General features: G+C 32.3%; 1 protein-coding gene across 5 annotated transcripts in view; it reads right to left on the reverse strand.

Annotated features, from left to right (window-relative positions):
* The window catches only part of Sema5c (Semaphorin 5c), a 112,740-nt gene that overhangs the window by 11,317 nt on the left and 77,413 nt on the right, over positions 1-24,010 (reverse strand). For 4 of the 5 annotated variants that reach the window (XM_014233832.3, XM_036361041.2, XM_036361043.2 and 1 more), the window contains exons 3-4: positions 14,216-14,373; positions 13,369-13,468 (exon numbers count right to left, since the gene is read on the reverse strand). In XM_014233832.3, coding sequence (XP_014089307.2) covers positions 13,369-13,468; positions 14,216-14,372 — 257 coding nt within the window. In that variant the 5' untranslated portion in view covers position 14,373. Of the gene's footprint in view, positions 1-13,368; positions 13,469-14,215; positions 14,374-15,004; positions 15,505-24,010 lie in introns of those variants that run through there. The other variant, XM_014233829.3, reaches the window with a different exon arrangement.

Consider the following 24,010-nt stretch of genomic DNA (forward strand, 5'->3'; position numbering starts at 1 on the left):
GGTAGCAGCCACAGAAACTAATATGTATGTCTCATGACCTATATTCTCAGTTTTGTTGATAGCAGGTGTAGCAAATGGAATTTAAAATTTCAAGAAAAAAAAACAGAAATAAATGTGGTAGAGTTACTGGTTAGTAACACAGACCACAACTTGATGTTGATATTGAATTGGTTTGTAGCTGTGAAGTTATTGTAATGTAATATATTATTTAATAACATTTTTATTTGCTTCCGGTTATGTTCGATGCAAATATTTACAGACAAATCCTTGACCTAACTTTTATCTCGACTTTCTAAAAATCTAATAACACACACTAATATTGTTTATTCATTGTTTTAACATTTTCGAGGTAGTCATGGAAGAAAGTTCTTTGTGAAAAAAATTCTAAAAATTTTGACTAAAACTTTGCGAATCACTGCCGTGTTTTCGGGCGCCACAAGACAGGGATAGACATGATATTTTTAGTTTATAATAACCTCTCGCTTAGGCCAAAACTGTTCTGCCCATTTTTATTAATAGTATAGTAAACTTCAAGCAAAAGTTTGTTTAACTATTATATGTTGACAAATAAAATATTTAAAAATTAAAAAAGAAAATTAATAAATATTTAAGGGACACACCTATACACAAGTGCAGAAACCTGTGAAAATAATAAAAAAAAAAAGAAATTTCCTAGTAGGTTGAAAACCATCTAAAACGAAAGATAAAATGACAAACATTAAAAGCAAAATAATATAAGGGCAATCTGAGATCGAGGTAAGAAAGAGTGGCAAAATTTATAAGGGCCAAAAATTGTTTATCTCGATTTAAGGGAAAACTACGACTCCTATAGAAAAAAGTAGTATGGCACTGTGGTAGGTAATGAAAAGATCTATAACTTGATTTTATATATATACTATTTTCACATAACCTCAACGTTTATGTGAAAAAATCAAATAACCAAGTTTTTGGATTTTTTATTTTTTATCTTGTACAAAAAATGTTTTTCTTGCACGAAATTTTTTATAAACTTTGCTTCTTAACATATGTACCAAACATACTGTATTTCTTTTTTTTTATTTAAATTTTTTACTTTTTCTCCTTATATTGACTTAATATCGAAAACAAAACAAATTTTCATTAAAAAAATCTCATATCAAAATGTTTTTGTTAAATGTGAGTAAGCTTTATACTTGCTGAAATCTCTTCTCTCTGATGGTATTAAAAATATATACATTACTATAGTAAAGTTGTTCAGAAAACGCAAGAAAAGAATTTTGCGCTAAAATATTTTTTTTTTAAACACCGTAATTTTTTTAATTTTTGATTGTTTTTCGACAGTGAATCACTGTACGAACAATATATAGATTTTTGTCTAGGTTTCATTCACGGCGAAACCCAAAATCGCTGTGGAGGGCATGTTTTTAGCACCGTCGGTGATCAGTGTTGAATTTTTTTCTGCAAAAATTTTAGTATGTAATCTTAAAATATTTATAAGTAATTAACTTTAACTTCGAAAAATCATTTTGTTTTTACACAGCCACTCTAAGTGTGCCGTTTCAAATAATTAAATACTAAATTTGAAACATTCCGCTTATAGCCTATGGTAGAAAATCGTAAGGAAACCTTATTATATATTAACCTTTTTATCTTCTAACATTAAATTCAGTTTGTTAAAGCCTTAATACTAGCGATCGTTATAAAACCGCAGACTCATAAATATCACTACGTTTGCACTACTTCATTTGCAATACAGAAAGTAATTGCCAGCATTTCTTTTAGCGATCGTGCGCCATCGTTCACAATTTAGAGCAAATTTCAAGTGCAAAAATTATAATTCCATATCCGGAATTGGACGCTTGCAGCGACTGTATACCAACTAATATATGGCGACTATAACTGTTTTGTTGCGGCTGTTACTTATAGTAACTGTAGCTTCCAGTAATTGCCAAGTCCGGCTAATATTGAAGGTGAAGTGAGCAGCCGATTGGCATTTGAAAGCAACACACGAAGTGCAAACACATCGCGGACTCATTGAGCAACAATAAAAATGTGAAATTTATATGACTGACAGTGAGCGAGTTAATGCAGCAGGTAATAGAAGGAGAGCAGACAGCGCGTGCGCAACTGAGCAAAATTTATTTACAGCAAAAAGCAAATACTAAAACCAGAAATCGTTAAAAGAAGGATCGCTGTTTGTGGCAAGTATGACAAGTGCATTTCATAGGCGGATATAATGTGAGCTAACCATTTGTAGATCTTAGCATATGTATGTATGCATATATATATAATATATATACATATATAAATATACATGCACACATTTAAGTCGTATCCCCTACTGTATTTACTGCCAGTGAAAGACGCATGCAACTTGCTGCTTATATTTCTCTCATTTGTCTGTATGTATGTTTGTCTGTGGCCTAAGACGGTCATTCAACTGCAAGGCAAACAGGTACATTACACCAACACGCTGCTAGTATATATTATATGTATGTTGCACACCAAATAGTAATTTAACATAAATAACAACAACAACAACAACCAAAATGCTTGTGGTCACTATTGCGTTCGTAAGATTTGACACGACGCTTGCTACCAATTTTAATTTATTTATTTTTTTTTTTTTGTGCTTCTGGCAAATAAACAGAGGCGTTGCAATCCACAGATAGCGCTGCTTACTACTTTTAATGCGCATATCTAATGCAAGTACAAAATAAATTGTATACAGTGTGTATGTATATTGTCCACCGTTCAAGCGTTCGACTTGTGTGATTTCACAGTCGACACTTGCGGTTAACGACAACTGTGCAGCGTTTGTGGTCAAGTAGAAAGCAGCCAACTGTCCTTAAACGTCGAAAAGCGTCTAAATTGTTTGTTGCTGGTGCCCTTTCTATTGTACAAATATTGCAGTTGTTGCGTTTGACAAAGTCAAGCAGCCACAAACTGTTGCACGATTGCTCTAATTGAAAAGCAATAGCTATAAAATGAAACAGTGGCAAGGCCGTTGGTAGAGGTGTTAGAAAATATGTATGTAGCAATGTAGCAAACAAAGGCGCATGCGCGGAGACTGAACTGAGCACAAGCGCAAATTGTGTATGTAAGAAACTGTTTTCAAATAAGAACATACAACAACTATTGTTTGTACAAGTAAGGAAGAGCTACAATAATTACGGTAAATTTAATTCTGTAAATGTGCATTTTTTTTTTTTTGTGAAATATAAAATAAAATTTCACTTCAGTAAAAATTCACTAAAACAAGTTGTTTTCTCTCACTTTCAAGGATGCTTGGATATAACCCCTTCAGACAGTTATTTCGCTACGTCTCTACTCGCATTAGGTAAGCTCTATGCTCTTACGACCCTTACTTAATGTTTTGGTTAGTTATTTGCGCTTCATTTCTTATCTTTAGGGAGTTGCTGCATATTATATAACATATTCACTTCTACCAACAAAAGAATAAACTCTGCACCGATAATGATAAAACGACTAATAACTGGAGACTTTTAAAATTATCTACAATGTGTCTAAATAAAGAATATAAATTATAACGGCAAGGGGAGATAATATGTTACAATATATAATATAATATTATATTTAAATACGTCATAACAATGTTAGTTTCACGACGTTTTTGGCAAGTGTGTTCGTTCTGTATATTTATAATAGATACATTGTTGTAAGCCAACTGTCTCTAACACGCTTATCAACGACCTTGCCTCTCTGAAAAACCTGTTGATTAAATTTAAATGTATACAAGTATGAAAGTGGCGCAACACACATGCGCACACACTCAATCAAATATTTAAGTGTGTTTCTATGAAATCACCTGTTTTCTTTTTTCAATTTATTTGTTTACTTGTATTTGGGTTGGTTTCAAGCGGTACGCGTATTCAAGCACACAGTCTACGCCATTGTCAAATAATCAGAAGAGACAAAACAACAACAACGAAAACATAAAATGGCATTAGTGCAAATATACTCAATATTCATATTTAATGCAAACACACATAGAAATGTCAATATTAGTGTGTGTGTAATCAAGCATGCATGCATGTATGTATAAAAGACTCGTAAAAGCACAAATTAAGGTGTTCATATGCAGTTTGTACATATAACATTTTTATTGCTGTTGTTTGCAAAAACTTTATCACACGGCTTGATAGCAACAACGAGTGCGAATACACAAGCCTATTAGTTGCTTGACATATGTCAACAATGAAACTAACTCAACAGGTGAATAAGCAACGTAAGCAAGTTTTAAACGCAGCAAAACTTATGAAAACAAAAAAATGCGTTAACTTCGGCTACACCGCAAATACGTAAATAATACTTGTACACTTCAGAGTTGCATTCTTAGAGCATAAAACGGTATAAAAAAAAACTTTTCTTGATTTAGTACGGTCGGTTTGTATGGCAGCTATATGCCATAGTGGTCCGAGCTGAATCTGGTCTGCAGAGATTGTAGCATTGTCTTGCAAAACAATCTATGCAAAATTTTGTAAAGATAACTTGTCAAATTAAAAAGTTATCCATACAAGGACTTGATTTTGACCGTTCAGTTTGTATGGCAGCTATTTTCTGCTTAGAGAGAAAAAGACGAATGAAAAATCTCAAATTGATATCTCAAAACTGAGGGACTAGTTTGCTTACATACATACAGATAGATGAACACGGCTAAATCTGCTTAGCTCGTCACGCATATCACTTATATATGTACTTTATAACGTCTCCGAAGTTTCCTTCTGAGTGGCATTTCCTTCTTCATGGCAAACTTAATATACATAATTCAGAGTATAACAACAAAAATTACGCTGTCAGCGGAAAGCTGAGCAGATAATTTAATAAATTTTACTTTATTTTGAAACAGGTATGAATGTTTTTACGTACTGGCATGTATGTATGAAAAAAATAACTGTAAAAAATTTACAAAATTCAGCGAAAACTTTTTAACGACTGTACTAACTTTGTTTTGAAACTGTTTTTGTGTGATTGAGTCGAGCTACTACTTATATCTCTGTCGGACATATTTATGTTACGCGTAAAATGAAGAACCCTTAGCCTCAGAACGGCTTATAAATTTCATGAGAAGCGTATTTGTTATAAAAATTTACTCGAAGAGTCTATATTGGCGATCAATATATATGACACTTTTAATATTGTGAAACCCACCACCTTCTGGTTGGTATATTCACACCAAGCCACTCGACTGCGATAGCCAAATCCTCATCTTTACATAATTGCACACCATATTTTTGTTTAATAAACACATAATTCTACTATTTAAGCAATAAAATATTTCCTTATTTGATTACACCTATATTTGTTTACATACATATTTGTTTATTCAAGAAATTATCATAGAGGCATAACATGGAAAGCATCGAAGTCAATAAGTCATAGGATTTTTCGTACAAAATATATTTAATTATTATGATTGTGTTATAACTTGTGCGTTTATGTTTATCGACACGCATAAATTCGTGAGTAAATACAGTTATTTGCACAGCCAACCACGTGATAACTGATTATTTATTTAGCGATATATAACTATGTACAGAAAATATTATATATAATACTTGTAGTTGTATATGCCCCACTATAAATTTTGAACCTTATTTGCAGAATAAACAAAACAAACGAATTTAACTCGAAAGCTCTGCTTTTGTACTTCAAAGCTTGCTAAGCACATACAGCACCAGCGTTTTTATTTTCCAGTGCTCGAGCTTAAGTTTATAGTGAGAGCAAAACTTACAAATATATAAAAAAAATGCATCTCATTTCTTCGAGCTGTGATTGCAGTCGAAAACAATCTAATATTATTTAGTCCGAAAGCATTTTGTAGAGCTTTTATACATTTACTTCGCAAACGAGCTTTCAAAGCTTTGTATGTAGCCTTCAGCAGTCAACAAATTATTTTTCAAATATATAATATTTAAGAGTGAGCTTTCACAGTTTATTTAAGCTTTAATGAGCTTTTAAGTGTTTACCACTTATTAAGCCTAGTTTGCACTTTTGAGAGAATCTACAAAGTAGCTTGCAAGCATAATAAAGAGTGAGCTTTCACAGTTTAATAAATGAATTTAATGAGCTTTTATGTGTTCGCGTCTTTCTAAGCTTAGTTTGCACTTTTGAAAGAATCTGCGAAGCATCGTAACACTACTAAATATGTAACCAAATTTAAATCAAATTCTTCTTTTCCAGAGTGAGCCTTTACAGTTTAATTCGTTTTTTTTTTTTTAATTTATGGTGTTTTAAAAATTTTATGTGGTCATACTGCACTTTTAAGGAAATCTTCGAAGCAGCTTACGCAATTATGGCACTACTGAATATGTTGCCAAACTTAAAATTAACAAAAATTAGCTTCCACAAGTTATCAAGTGAGCTTTCACAGTTTAATCAATATTTTTAAGCATCTAAACTAAGCTTTCATCACTTTATGAGCTTATTTTGCATGTTTCAGCGAATCTTTGAAGCAGCTTACGTAATTCGTGAAGCTACTAATTATTTGATCGAACTTAAATCATAAAAAACTATACACATGCATGGCTTTTTAAGAACGTTTATTGAAAAAGAAGACAATAGCATTCTTCTTACGTCAATTGAGCTACTCCTAAAGGCAGTACGCTAACATGTGTTGTTGCTTATCAAGCTAGCTTTGTATATTTGTACAACAAAGCGGGAAATAAAACTCATTAAGCAAAACACCAATGAAGTACAAACTGCGATGACTGCATTTCTATAAAAGCACAACTATAAACGCGCAAGCAAAAATTACTGTGTGTGCATATGCATAGTTATACCATATATATATACATACACATATGCATATATAGATAGAGTATGAAAGTCGGCATGTGATAGCAACATGCCTGTATGTAACGAAGAGCAGCGCTCACGACTTTGCGCAATCAGCACTTGGCTGAAGTTGGTGGAGTCAGCGGATTTTTTGCAGCCACACAGTCTACTCCGTCCGGGTGTTAAATTGTTTGTGGAAAACATATTTGCATTTACTTATATACTTATGTAAATATATGTAAGTATATAAATGTATATTTGCACATACACTTGTATAGAATGTAAACACGCTGAGAATTGTATTATGGCAGCTGTTTGGAAAAGTGCAATAGTCAGCGTGATATGTGGCATTTGTCACGTTAACGCGTTTGCGATGACGCTTGACGTCCTTTAGCACTTGTGATAAAAACTATCGGCCGGTACTTAGCACATTTTCAAGTGCAAATTTAGTTTTATAATGTGAGAGAATTATTGGGAGTGCCTACTTTTACTGCCACAAACCTACATATATATTTTGCGTGAGATATTAAATTTTCCGAGAATTGTGTGATATTTTTAGTTAAACATGCACAATGGCTCTCATTATTTACTGGAATTGTTTGTTTTGCAAGTAAGAAGTAATTAACTTTCATTTTTGTATCACTATGGAACCTAGAATTCAAATTTTATGCAAAATAGTTTAATTAAAATAGTGTGGCAACTACTTTCAAAAACTGCACCGACGTTATGATACCGCTCACAGTTGCATTTTTTATAGCATATTAAAAATAATGTGTCCTAAATTTTATGAAGATATTTTTTTAAATAAAAAAGTTTTTCATACAAGAACTTGATTTGGGTTGATCAATTTTTATGACAGCTATATGCTATAGTGGTTCAATATCGGCGGTTCCGACAAATGAGCAGCTTCTTGAGAAAAAATAACGTATGCAAAATTTCAGAACGATATTTTAAACACTGAGAGACCAGTACGCTTATATACTGGCGGACAGACCGATAGGCATGGCTAACTGGACTCAGCTCGCTAGCTAATAATTTACATATACAAATATACATGCTTTATAGGATCTACGACATTTCCTGCTGGGTATTACAAACTTCGTGGTAAACGTAACATATTATGTTTAGGATTTAATTTTACCTCAGCAATAAATTTAAAAAAATATATGTTTTCGTAATTTATTTGAAAATCGATTACATACAAACTGTTTGCAGGCCTTGACATGTAATGAAAACGTTAGTTAATAAGCCATGGAAAATTACCCGTGGAAAATGTTTGTTCGATATTTACGACAATTTTTGAATTTTTGAGCGTCTCATGCCATTAAAGTGTCGCACAACTGTCAAAAACGTACCGAAAAGAATTTGGAAATTATTAACGTAACATAAGGACACACTTACAGCAAACACTCAAATTACAGAAGTTCAATAAATAAATAAAACTGTGTGTAAAACCATACGATAAACGACGATACCAAACGAATTAGGTTATAAAATATGGGTTTGACCGCAGTGAATGCACTTGCATTGCTTGCAGTACTGGCGCGGTCTCAGGTCATTTGAGTACGTGCTGAATGTGGAGCGCTCAATTTTCAAAAATGTGTATTAAAGGTCTTCGTAAAACCCGTTGGGCTGCAGCGGGGGTGCATTATCAGCAAGCGCCTTAAGTGGCCGGCAAAGGATCGAATTTCCTTATTGCTATGGTGCAAAGTGCAGGGCAAATATGCTTAAGTGCATAAAAATGCTTAAGCCGTATTTGTAATATCAGTATAAGTATTTTTTTTACTGTTGCATAAAGAAAGTGACACATAGCGGTTGAGTAATTAACTTTCGTCCAAACAATTTGATACGCTATCTGTTTGTCAGACAGTTACAGTGCCTTTCTGGCAAGATTAAACAGAGAACTTGTTTTGCATTACAGTGCTATTAGTAATGTGATATATTTGAAGTATGAATTCCTTATAGGTAGGCAAACAAAGTATGCGAAAATAAAAGGCAAGCAGGTTGTAAGTAAGTGCCAAGAATGTGGTCACTCAATTCTCTTTTAGCAGCATTTATACACACTACAGAAAGTGAAAATTATTTAGTGGAGTTAATTGGGGTGACAATGCAGTAATATTTGATACTTTTAATCTTACCAAAAAAAAATTTACTTAAATACCAAGAATTCGCACCGGTTTGTAAGAGAATGATATATATGAGAAGTATACATTTAGGCGGATTTAACATATGGGAAATAGTGAAGCCAAACATATAAAAATTGATATTTAAATGAACTAGTTTGTATAGCTTATGAAATTACCGCGAGTTTATAATAACTAAATTATTTTCTGAACTTTATTCGACATCCGCTAGTTGGCGATGAAGGGCGGCAGTAATAATATAGCTAATCCATAACTGTATTATATTCTGACAAAAAATTTACTTTTCAAGTTTTGACATTACGATGATTGAGAGAGTGGAGAATATTACGTTATCATTAAAAAAAGAAAGAATATGAGTTCATAAGCTATATACGCAACTATAATTTTTTTTGAAGATTCTATGAGTTATCAGTCTGAAATTCTGCACAAGTTCTTTTCCTCCTAATAAATTGATAATTTGTTGGAACCGCCGGTATCGGACAACTATAGCATATATTAGTCATACAAACTGATCGAGCAGAGTCAAGTTCTTGTATGGAAAACTTTTTTATTTGCTGAGATATCTTCACGAACTTTTGCGTGTATCTCCGAAGAAATTGTTCAGATCTGAATACTATAGTATATAGCTGTCATATAAGCTGTATGGAAATATTTTTAATTTAACTAGATATCTTCCCGAAACTTGGCCTAAATTACTCTACAAAACAATGCTACAATCTCCGAAATATACGATTGGTTTATCATTACTATTATCAAATAATCAAGTAAAAACACCTAGTTATCAACTAATAAAAAAGTATTGCCATACTCTTACAACAAAAAATAGAAGAATTAAATTAAAATTTTGTAATCAGAAGTTTTTTAAAAAGTACAGAACGAGGTAATATATGGGTTGAGGCCGCCGAAAAGATTATAACAGGTAAGGTATATCAAAAGCAATAGGCACTAAAGGTAATCGTTTGATAAATTGTGTTATATGTAAGGGTGAGTACATATGTTGTTATGCGTTGTAAACACATATTTATATAACATACATGCATGCATGCTATATACCACTGAGCATATTAGCCAGAAATTTTACTACAGCAAATCAAGTTATGATAAAAATGTGTCAACTGCCAAGCAACAAACTTTTTTTGAGACAGATTGTTGACGCTAAAGCATGACTAGCTAAAAAATAGAAAATGAAGAAGTGTCAAAATGGATAGCTAGATACCTGTACTTGACAAATTGAGCACAGTGTAGTAAGGCAGTTGTAGGTATATAAGTATAACTTACTCATATATAGTACTAAATAAGACTTGGTACACATAGTACCAACAAGAAAGTTCAAGCAGTGGCAGCATTGTAATGTCAATATTTGAGTATGTATGTTTGTATATAGAACCTAGCGCTTATTTACCTATAAATGGTACATATTCATATATTATTTGTATAATAAGTATGCAAGAGTTCTCTTATCGCAAGCGCACATTCGTACAAATATTAGGGAAGTATTAGTTCAAACTGTTTAATGTTTCTTTTTTTTAATTTTAATTCTATTGCTATCTGTGCTGATACTGTACTTGTAGTATTATTGTGTGTATTTGTTTTCTTCAAATAAACAGTTGTAGCCATTTCATATTTTTTTTCGCTTTGTTAGAACTTTCCGCGCGCTTTTAGCTGCGCTTTCATAACAATTGAAACACTTGTCTGTCTCGTAAATGTCTTTTCTGTTTATTTGACTGGGTGATTTGATTGCGCTGGGCCATTTAGAGTTAGTATTTCCTCATAGTCCAATAGTACAATATAAACGCCAACGATTTGCTTATCATTTTACACTATAAGTATATTGCCGCAACAATAAAAATAAATAATATTTGTAAAACTGAAACACATAAATCTTTAGCAATGATCGATGGTATTATACTTGTATACGAGCATACATATATTTATATATATTCTATAAGTATATTAAGTATATTATATATATAGGCATAGAAATCGATATTTAAGGTTTATAACCTCAAATAGAGACATAAAATCACCAGATATGCAACTTTCAGCGCAACTGAGGTTACGAACAAATGTTGCAAGTCTAGATTTTGCAATTAAATGGTTTTCGGTATTAACAAAGTGTTCAAAAAAACTATTTTCGAATAATTCAAAACGCATATTTACCTGTAAAAGGGTCAATTAAGGGTATATTTAAGTTTTAGAAATGAAGCAAAATTATTTTTCATTATTTAATAGTCTTAATATTTCCCTAAATATTGCTCTCTAGCAACTCTCAAAGCATTTACTTATATCACAATTATTGTAGAAGTCCGTTTCAGCGACAGATCTCGTAGAAACACTTCCCAACTAGTTCTTTCCGTAAAGCACCACTTTCCAAAAACATAAATACGATAATTTTGCTTTACGTTTGCTTGAAATATGAACAAGCATACGTACTTGGGCTTTAGCCCTTTATATTTTCACACACACCACTTGATTTCTTAAAGCAACCCTCCATCAACCTACCTGCCAACAATACCCAACTAATCTATAGATTTTACCTTTCGATTACCGCGATAACTTGCAGCTATCGTCATATATTCATTATATTTGGGCTTATAATTTCTTATAAGCGCTCTATCTTTAAGCGGTTTATTTATTTACATTTCATATCTGACCGGGTCTCTACTTAAGATATGGTTTATTTGCCTTTCTTATGTGCTTTAGTTTAATCAACCGGCTTGTGGGGTTTCCAATGGCAGTTGAAAATGTTTGTGATTGTGTCACACATAAACAGATATGTATGTATGCTTATATATATGGGTATGTATGTAGCATGTTTGTGCTGTTGTACAAACAAAATGCTATATACTTATAACTTTGTTTAATTATTTAAACCCTTACTGTGCTGTAATAAGAGATATGCTGCATGAAAAGTACATAAGCAAGCAAAGAACAAAAGGACAGAAAAGTAGCTAAAAGTCATATGCATTTGTAAGTATGTATATATTTTATATTTAAAAAATACCATAAGGCATTTCGTATTTTTATTTACCAAGCAAATTGAAATGAAGTAAAAATTCTTATTTGTTTCTTTCGTATAAATATTTTTTTTTTCACAAATAATTTGGTGGAAAGATTATCACATGGCTTGTTGATAAGCGTATAGCGGCTTCTATGTAACTTTTTTCCAATATTTGGCAGCTAAGTTTTGAAAATATATAAAGGAAAATGGGCTAAGATAATGTATTTACGTGCATACATTCATACATACTATATGAAAAATCAATGCGTCCTCATAAGAAATTTGAATGCTGATAAACCTCAGCATGAGGTCAAGCTCTTTGGAATTAATTATGTACCATATATCACAAATGCGTGTGCTAACAGCAATTCGAGGCTATAATGAATCTCCAAACAGTAATCATTTTATAAATTATTGACCGAAATATTAAAGCAATATTTCATAAGTACTATGTATTGTAGTTCTTAGAAGTAAAGCAAGTAGTTATTTGAAGTAAAGGCTTCTGAAGGCAAATTTTGACACAGCATAGGCTTAACATTTGTTCTCGTTTATAATAACACACAGATACTTAATGGAGTATGACGAAAAGCTTCATAAATAGTTTTTAATTATATTTCAGATAATTTACCAGAGCTACGAAGAATGAACATAACAAAAAATTTAATTTTTTAGTCTCTTAAGATTTCATTAAATCTTCCAAAAACTTGAAGTCGATACGGCATACAGCTCCGGAGATTTGAGCGTGTTAGTAAGATTTTTTTAAACTATAACTTTAAAGGATTTTTTCCCAGATACGGTGAGGAATTTAATCTTAAACGGCTAAACTGATGAAATTTTCATACGACCTTCTTAGATATATTTGTGAGGTACTGAGTGAAGAAACAACATTTTTGATAATAATTTTTCACAAAAAGAATTTTTTTTTTGGAAGCCGCCTTTTTGTCAAAAATAAACATGTTGGCTAGTACTTCGGTCACTAACCGTATATTACTGATACTATAAATGCTATAAAGCGGGTGTAGATATACAAACGGAGTCGTGGTGGCCATTTGGTCGACATTTTGTTCAAATCTTAATGACATAAAATTAGCGGCATAAAAGAACATAACCCATTTCGACCAAACTTGAGTGCTTTATTGACTTACAACTGCTTAACGCTGAAAAACACAGTTTCAAAACTCTTAGTAGGATCAAACTAAATAGCTTTTCTACCAAATAACTTCAGTATGTAGGAATGTAAAGCCAAGTTTTGCACGCTGTCGGCATTTTAAAAACATTTTCTAAATTTGATACAGTTAATAAAAACTGTCCAACATTTTCATATGGTTAAATACATATCTGAAAGCTTGTACTCACACAAAAGTCCGCACAATGTATGTTTATAGAATTATAAGTTTATGTCTTATATTATATAATACAAGTATATATGTTTGTGCTGAAACTTACCGTGCACCGACGATAACTTGATTTCGCGCCACATCAAATAACATTTGTGAATAATAAGTCGTATTTGGATCGTTGAAACGTTTCGAAGTCGACATTAAATCTAAAAGAAATTATATACAGAATTATTAACGGACAATTAGCGACAGAAAAACAGTTATTTGTTAAACTAAAAATTGCAGAAAAGTGCCGAAAAACAGCCATAATAATATATAATTAAGAAACTGGCGAGCTTGTTAACAATTCTTTTTTTATTTTTGTAAATATAAATATCATAATGAAACACAAAAAGATCATAAAAAAACATTTCATACATTAAATCATGTATTTTGCACTTAAATGCTGGAAGCGATTAATATCTCAATTTTTATACACAAAAAAACTAAATAAAATGCACTTATCTGAATTTTTGTGGCATTTTTATCAACATCAAAACATTTAATTAGTCTCAATGCGGTGAGAAAAGTCCGCAAAACTCAAACACATATTGCGCATATCCAATGAAAAATATTTGCAAGCACTTACTTGCATAAACAAAATGTAAAATGATAATTTTTTAATTTTAAAAACTCCAAGAAAACGAAAGTGCTTTGCAAATATTTAAAAAAGCATGCGGAAAATAAGAAAATACCTGCGCAGTGGAAAAAATATTAACGAATTAAGGCAATAAACGAAAGCGGTTGTTGCTATTGTAGTTGCTTTCCGCATTTTTGCATTTATCGCTTATTTCACTTATTTACAAACAAATTTTTATTACTTTCTTGCCAACTAAAACTTGAACTGCTTGCATTTATATGTGATAAGAGTTTTATAAAGTGTTATATAAATAAAAGTCAACATTCATATTTACCTTGATATGATATAAAACGGGAGTCATTGTCCAAAAGTTCGTAATTGGCCGCCTTATGGCGGTAAGCGTTGATGCACTGTTGCAGACAGAGTAGAACTGTCAGCAACAGCAATGTTAATAAATGTGTTAACATTTTATGGAATTTCAGGATTAGCATGCTGTAAAGTAGAAGTGGAAAAATATTATAAATAAATTATGCAAAAAGATTATTTTTATAATTAAAATAAATAATTGTTCAATATTTTTTGCGGCGATAATAATAAATTAGTTATAAATAACTGTAATTTGATGAGAAAAAATAATTATAATCAAATTGAAAATCTAAAAATCAATATACATATATAAAAATTTAATTATTTATACGCTGAACAGTGTATATTAAGGGATGCAAGAAGTTTGTAACATCCAAATTATAGAAATTATCAATAAGACAAATTGATCCGATTTAGGCATGTTCGTCTGTCTGTATATACGCGAACTAGTGCCTCTGACTTTGAGCAAAATTTTGCACATACTCTTTTTTCCACAAGAAGTTGCTTATTTGTCTGAATCGTCTATATCGGACTACTATAGCATATAGATGCCATACAAACTGGCCTATCAAAACCACGATAAAGATATTTTTATACCCTTTGAAGCTATAAGAGATACACCTGTAAAGTGTTATATTGTTTCATCCGAAACTAACGTTTTTTTTTTTGTTTTAAAATTTTTATTCTTCAAAATTTGTTACTTGAAATATTAAAAATACAGCTGATTCTTACACCTAATTATTTTTAAAAAACTTACTGATATTTTTCTGTTTTAGAACATTCAGCTTTTCAATACTAAATTCCTGGCTAAAAATAAGTTAATTAATATTACTACACAGTTAGGTAATCACTGGTAATCACTTTAGCATTTATCAATTAAATAATGTTGTTATTTATAATATCACTAAGTATTTGGTTTGAACTAAATTTGATATAAGTATTTTTTCACTATTTTTAAATATTTTGCATTTAGCTTGTTTTCTGTACAAATTCACTTGAATTAATTATAAATTGTATTTTTGCTTCACTTTTCACTTTTTGGTATAAAATTTTTTTATAATTTTTCAGCTCACTTTTGTTAATTCAATTTCTGGCAAATATACGCACTAATGACAATAAAAATGCATAGCAAATTAAACAAAGCTCGACTTCATAGAAAACTAGCTTTTCGCGCAAAACACTTCTAAACTCTGTGCTCACACGTTCACTCGCTTCGTATCGATACATGCGCGCGCATTATTTCATAGCCGACCGCTGATGGAACGAAACTGAAAACTCGAACCAAAACGAACAACTCAACAACCATCCAACAGTTCGGCGTTGCTATATTACATATGTGTGAGTGAGTAAATGTTTTATCAGTGTGTGCATGATTTACTAATGCCCTCTCGGAAAAATTTTTGATTTGGTTGTTTGCTCAAAAAATGTGAAATGAAAAAAATTGTATCTTTAAAGTATTTTTTATTTATTTGTTATACACACTGAGAAACACTGTTACGTTTCAAAAATATCGGACAAAACTTAAAAGAATAAAGGTTTACCCGTACCGTTTCTGATCACTCTGTTAGTAGACAAAAACTGTGAAAAATATCCAGTTGTATTTAATAAGTTCATGCCTCATTTAAGACAGTGTATGGTTATATTATATTTCTGCTTTATTATGATCGACTATATATTGAAGTCAATTGTTTGTTCGATTCGCCACTTTTCAAGTTTTTATAATTGAAGAGCACAACTATTTTCCTACGAGGCATTAGAAACGATGCACTTTCAAGTATCTCAACAAACAAACGGGTAGACGACAGCTAAGCATATACACCCGCCTGAGAGAGCAGGCTAACCGGCTTGCAATCAGGGGAGATGTTTTCAATATGTAATGGCAACGAATGGCTTTGTTTACTTTTCTGCTGCATTTCTTCCACTTTCAATGCATTTTGAGTGTCATATTTCTCTGGCGCTATATATTTTCGTCGAGTTCAGCTTAAGCCGAAGCGGATCCTGGGTGTAGGTCAGGCGTTGCCATATTACTAAAGTTATTGAGTGAAGTTCTAAAGAATATAAAATAGAGATATGAGGAGCTGAGTGGAATTTTGAAACAGTTAACTTTTGTAATATTTCCGTTTTGATATAAAAATAAAGCTCTATCACAGACTTTAGTGTCACAAAGACCACGAATATTTGGCTTTAAAAGAGATCTTACGAAGCGAATTTCACACCGTTATCAAGATAAACGTTGCTGACTGTCGCCAGAGGTTTTTAGGTAAATATTCCCAACCTCATCGCTGGCATCTTGCCTTTGCCTTTGGGAGCACTTTTATCAGGGAATCTGGTATTCTTACATATAGGCAAGGCCATTAAACTCACACGTGTGATTCTTCTTCTTCTGTCGTAAAAACTCTGCATGTACTCCTACATATTATATAAACGTGCTGAGAAAATATCAATTGTTGACCAGAACCTTGCCTAAGCCATGCACACACACATGGATGTTTACTCCTGTGTTGCTAGATTCAAATTGTTCGTACTATGTACACAGTAGGTACCCATTTTCAGGCATATCTATGTCTACACACGGTTGTATTTATACCATACGCTCATTTATGCATGCATGTGTGTGTGTGTGTGTATGCTCATGTCATACGTAGTGCGCAGGCGCGTTGACGTGCCTCCAGAACAAAAAGGAAATCAGAATAAACAACATTTGCTGATTGCTGATGCCTAACCGGATTAGGGACGAACATGCTAACAAAGGTCATACATGCACAGACTAGAGAGTGATGGAATACAAACGTATATATCATATACATATGTATATATGTATGTGCATGTATGTGAGCCTTGCATTCGAAAATTAGGCCTGCATGCTTGTGGGGACACACATTGGCCAATTTTTGTGCAAAGGGCTTCAAATAAGCGAAGTATGGAATACAAATACACTTACATAACTAATTCGATATGTGATCGGAATTACAATAAAGTAAAATGACTTATTTTCAAAAATTATGTGGAATAAAAGGAAAGTAGTGAAACAATACTTGCATTGGATGGTGTAGATATATTTTCAATGTGTTGGCACGTGTGCGGAAATTTGAATCGATAGGAACATTTGTACATCCTGGCCGAGGGTGGAAGCATTAAATTAGAACACCGATATACTATATATACTAATATATATCAAGCAAGTTCAATACACTCAACTGACAAACAGTCAAAAGTTCTAATATTTCAATTTCAGCACGCTACAATATAAATAAATAATAATGAGTTGATGCGTCTCCCCTTACACATAAATTTATATATGTATTATATATAATTCCACATACATCTAACGCAAATACATTACTGTCACCTTAATGATCCGCTGACTAGCCCTTGTGGTTTCGTTGATGATCGAATTCATGCCACATCACCCACACACAGCAGGCGTGGCGATCCTGTCGCGAGATTGAGACGATCAATTGTCAGTTACCAAAACACATAGACATACAAACATACATATGGACGAGTACCAGAATTATTCAAAGTCTAACAGCAGACCAGACGACACCATGGAATAGAGACTAGTGTATAGAGATGAAGTCAGATATAAGATACTCGAGCGCTGAGTAGATCTTGACCGTGACAATGACTCGCCAGCGTACAAAATGTTCGACGCGACGAAGGCAGATGACATTGACAAATATTAAAATGCAGGCAACACACTTGAGGCACTGTGCGTGCAGGAGCTGTAGGTATACAATTGTATTTACAGTGCAAGTGAGTTGAGAAATCCAAACAATACAGTAGCTGTCTAACAAACAAAGACGCGACTTATAGGCACAACACAAGCTAAAGAGCCGGCTGAGCGGTGTTCAACGTTTCTACACTTTCCTTTCGTTCTTCCTGTGAAAGTCAAATTGCTTTATGTTTTTGGTGATAATGAAAATGCTATGTAAATATACTTATATGAATGTGTACGAATGTCTAGTGTAAAGATAAACTAAGAATAATGTTCGAAAAATGCTAATTTAGAAACTACTGTCAAGGTAATAAACTTGCTTTCGAAACACTTGTGCAGCAGTTGAAAGCAGAGGGCAGAATGACCTGTTACTTGCTGCTGCACAAACGACTAGACTCACCAACCATTTCATGGTCTTTTGACTGTTTAGTCTAGCCTAGTCTACCTGCCCGCCTGACAGACAAACGTCAGCGTTGTCTGCTACCTTTTTATTGATCTGCTCAAGTACTGTAAATGTATGCATGCATACGAATATATACGAGTACGCCGAATACATTTATGTCTGTCAGCTTCACTTTTATTGCCTCGCTTGGCTGAGCAATAATCGTAATTGCGGCGTCTTTCGTACGATTTTCTCACACTTGCATGAAAATGACCGACCGGGGAACGTCTCCAGTCCGCCAGCCTGCTACCAAACTGTAATTTTAATTTCCTGCGCAACTAAATGACGCGCCTAATAGCTGTGCGGTTAGTTAAAGGTACCAAAAACAGCTATGAAGCGTAGCTAACCGTCGATGATCGCAGAAATCTCTTGATAATGAGAAATTTAGTACCCTTTTCCTTTTCGCTTCCACATGCATGCATGTACAAAGTCTTGCTTTCTACCACCTTCAAATCGAGTTTAGCGCATTCGTAACAATTTTATTGCTACAATAAATATTTATTGCACGGCAGTAAGTGCCACATTCGACACAATCCTTTCTCTTCCACTTAGATGTGCATTTACACATTTCTCTACTGTGGCATTGTCTTTGAGTAAGTAGTGTTAATTTTGCAATTCTTGTACAAATTACGAAAATTGCCACATATTTTTCACACATTCGAAAAACAAGTATTCTTGAGCTGACCATTTATCACCTTTCTCGCCTCTACTTTTCATTGTTTTATCTCTGCTCCTACTATTTATTTTTTGTTTACTCTTTTGTCGTAGAAAACGGAAACGGAAACACTTTATACAGCGGTTAATATTTATTTTTATATAGGGACATAAATATATTTACGTTTATATATATGGATTTAATAATTAATGACATTACTGGCAGACAGAGTGTTTTGTGTCGGGAATGAACAGCGGCAGTGGTTTGTAAACAAAATTTAAAAAAAATATATAAAAATGTCAAATAAATGTCAGAATGAGCATAATTAAATTATAAATGAGAAAAATATAAAATAAAATGCATAAAAATTTAATTTTATTCAATATTAATAGTTGTAATAATGGCGGTAATTTCAGAGTACAGCAGTCAACTCAAATTTAATCGAAATACGTCAAATACAATAAAGAGCCTAACGAAAAAGAACTTTTAAACAAAAAGCTATCTTCTTGATTTTATAAAAAATTGGAGTAAATTACAATATATGTATGTTTATGTTAAAAGTATGTTCATTTAATACATATTTGCCGGCTTCTATTAAAAAAAACTTGGAAAGTGGGGAAACGATCAAACAACAGACTAAAATAGAGCAGACTGGTATAATTATGTAGAGGTAGAGAATCAAAGAGTTATACTGCTTTAGCGATCTATCATTATAGTCGCTTGTATGAAAATCAACTTTATTATTGATCTCACTTTTTTTGTGAGAAAAGAAAACTAAGCGCGCAAGTAACGGTGAATCGAGAACGATAGTTATATGAAACACGCATAAGCTTTAAGACTTAAGTTCAAAATTTTCTTCTGAGTGTCCTTGTTTCACCTTTTTGTAATTGCAGTAACATATTGCTGTTTATTTAATAACAATTACCAGTTCTTAAACAATTGGTTAAAAGTTGTATCTGTTTTTATTTATGTATGCATTTTTTATAAAATGGTTTTACACAAATTTGACGTAGAATTTAAAACAATAATATTATCTCCTAAGGTTTGGTCTTAAAAAAATATATCATATAATTCTTTTTTATATTACAGCTAGATATCCGCCTTCTTTACCTTTTTCTTGCATGTTTCTGTAAGCTATTTAACAAATAAGGACATATATAAACTCTCAAAGCCTCCCAAAGATCGATGGATTTGATCTGGCCTATTTTATGTCAGAAATGCATACAGGAAGCCAACATTATTTTGCGATTTTTTTTGAAAAATAAAACATTTTTTCTATAAGTTCGTCTTCCAGTATGCTGGATGGCTCGATACGCTTAATGTTTATTATACATTTTTCTTAAACATTTTGGGAAGCATATGTTAGCCTATAATTGGACTTAAAATTTCAAAAGCTCTAGTTTCAAGCCCATGTGGTATTTAAAGACTCTAATCGAAACATACAGCAAACTATTGTATTCAGCACACATCAGTTCGAATACCATGCTCACTGACATAATGCTCCAGTTTCCTATAATCCATGCCCGCTTCCAATAGAAAACAATTTAAATGATTATACGGTTATTATTGTCACAAGCTTTATGGCATTTTTATCAATTCCAATTAATCTATTGGAATCACTAAGTGCATCCTAAACTTGCATGCACCGAAAACTAGTCCAGCTGTGTTCGTAAATAAATAAAGCCGCACATGCTGCACATAAAATTGTCAAACTATAAAATTATTTAAAAATCCATACGGCTTTTGACACTTAAAATTATACACCCTTAACTCACTTTAAGTAACAACCATAAATTCACTGAACCACTTAATTATGAAATAATTTTATGCACAAAAGATTAAACAGATCTTCAAAAATAAATAAATTTTTAAAATTCTATCATCGATATGCACGCCCATCTGGAAGCGCTGTCGCAATGACATCTTAGTACAAACATATGTTTGTGCTTGACTTAAGAAATCTAATGCTCATAAATTTTTGAGGCTTTACTTATAAAGAGCTCAAAGCTTTTGCTATATGTAATTAATAGACAAGTGCATATTTTATTTTTATTGTTATTGATTTGGAATACTTACAGATAAGGCTTTATGAAAATTTGGATGGCCAAAGTACGGATTTAAATACTGAAATATTTTAAGGCGTTTCGTAAGGTGGTTGTAGGAAAAAAATATGTCAAAAAGTAGTTGATGAGAAGCAGGCGCAATATGTAATCTAAGGTATATTGGAAACCTTTAAGTAAAGTAGTTACTGGGCATTCGTAAAATCGGCAATAAAAACCACAAATTGTTATTTCTCAGCAGTTTTTGGAACATCATGAACGCGAATATGTCAATATGGTATGTGATTATAAAACAAACACTGCCAAATTATTTCACTTCGTAGTCCAATCTTTCCTTTTCGTTCGTAACGACTATGTTTAATAATAAAATCGAATTTCTCCAAAAGATAATGTAATTTTTCTTTCTCAAACTTTTCAGCTTGTCTGACAAAATATATTACTTTAACAAACTCAGAACAACTCGTAACACCTTCGAAATATCTCGCACTTTCATACCCGCTAATAATATTTCCCCCAGTGTAGATTGAGAAGTAATCTCATTTAACTCCTGCCATTAAATAATTGTACATGCTTTTGTTAAATATAATTATATTTAAAAGCGTTTTACCAGCCAACTTTTTATTTTGTGCACCGGTTAGAGGTGAGTAAAAACAAACATTTGTATGCAAAAAGATAATAACACTTTGGTTTAGATATTATCCACTGATTATACCCTGAACAGGGGTCGCGAAGTTTGTAACAGCCAGAATGAAACGTCGAAGACCCTATAATATATATACGTATATACAATATATGATATATTTTACATAACAGATTCCTCAATTTTTGAGATAACGATGTGAAATTTTGCACACGTCCGTTTCTTTTTAAGTAGCTAAGTGCGTATATGAAAAGCCTGTGTATTTGAGAAGATAACTTCACGAAATTTGGGATGAGTTATCACCTAAGGCAGTGGTGCAATCTCCGAAAAAATTGTCCAGATCGTGATACTATAGCATATAGTTGCCATGCAAACTGAACGATCAAAATAAATTTCTTGTAAGGAATATTTTTTTTTTTGTGAAGGGTATTATAGCTTGGGTGCGACCGAAGTTAACGTTTTTTCTTGTTTACTACTTTACTTTGACTTAACCAGCATTTATCAACCCAAAAACATACTAACCTTGAAGATTTGCAAAAATAAGCTAAAGAAACAACATAGCAATTCGCATGCAATTCCAAGTGTAGTAAAACGAATTTCATATACAATACAAAGTCTTTTATTGTTTATATATTAAAATTTTATACACAGCGCTTTGCCAAGCCAACTTGGGCGTATTCATGCTATATGCCTTGAATACTACCCATGTATGGAAATATATATTTATGCATATTTTAAAAATTTATCAACATGTATATTTTCAAAAAAAAATTTTTTTTTTGCAAAATTGCTAGATAATTAGTATGCAGCAGAGATAACGTAGCGACAAATTTGTAAACTGTCAACAAAAATCAGAATTGCTGATTTCAAGTGAGATAAGGTTTTACTAAACAGAATTAGAAACATATACAAGTGAGTATATAAATATAAAAGTGTATTACTTATGAATAAGGTGGATAAAATAGCGCTTACAGAATAAAATATTAGTAAATTTGTGATATATCATATCTGTTCATATAGTGAGTGATACAATGATAAATTATTTAATGTTTTAGAATTCATAAAAATTTCTTTATAAAGAACCAAAAAAATTTGAAACAAACAAACAAATTTATTGGCATTCCCCTACCAAAAGTTTAAAATCAACACGTTCATTTTCAACTAACTTCACCAATCAAATCAAATATTATTAGTATACCCGAAAACTTGACATCCCATAACAAAAGTTTAAATCCAACTCTAGCATTTCAACTAACCTCCTTATTTATAAAGCACTTTTCTCATAATTCCAAGTCTCAACCATCTTTTCCATTGCATAGAATAGTGATTAACATTTGGCCGCTACTGTAATAGCCTCACCTTGACACAAAACCTTCAGAACGCCAAAGAACCATAATAAAGCTACATAGTACCATTCTAGAAAAACCAAAACTTGAATGAATTTAATCGCCATTTACTATGCATACGCGTTTAGTTAGTGACCGCTGCCATTCATCAATGAATAGAAATTTCGTTCGAACGACACACATCAATTAAGGCATTCACTAATTTATCAAAACGACTAAGTAAATCCCACATTTGATTTTGATTTTCAATTAAAATGTATATACACATACATGAGAGCGCTGCAACTCGATCGAATCAAAACAAATCACCAAGCAAACGAATCACGTGATTGTGACAAACAACCGAACCACCAGCCAACCACTTGTTGAACCGAAAGCGCGCCATTTCAGCGCATTTTCATGGCATTTTCAGCGTTTACGTAAAGCTTTGGCGCTGTGTGGGTACAATGATGCCTTGACGACGCCTGCATGGCACAGAAATGTACACACTATGTGGATTTGTTAGTGCAAAATTTATGCGCTAAATTGACAACTGGACCTGACCAAAAATGGTTGCCTAAAAAGACTAACAAAACAGACGTGCTGGGCGAAAAATCAAAAATGTAAAGTGCAAGTAAAAATGAAAATAAGTGGATATTAAAAAAAAAGTATAATAATAAAATGAAAAATAAAAATATTTTTTTAAATTTATTTCTCTCTATATAATTTTTTTTTAATGTCTAACAAACATTTATGACAAGAGATCGTATTTTAGTTGCATGAAAGCTACAAGTTGTTAATTAAATTGCAACCAAATATGGCAACGCTACTCAAACGTATTTTATAAAGAGTAATACATATGACAGCAAAAGCAGAATGTCAAACAATAAAATCTATGACTTTTATGCTGCTCATTAAATGAT

The sequence above is a fragment of the Bactrocera oleae genome, chromosome 6 (genome assembly GCF_042242935.1).
Source record: "Bactrocera oleae isolate idBacOlea1 chromosome 6, idBacOlea1, whole genome shotgun sequence".
In the NCBI taxonomy this organism is placed as follows: Eukaryota; Metazoa; Arthropoda; class Insecta; order Diptera; family Tephritidae; genus Bactrocera; species Bactrocera oleae.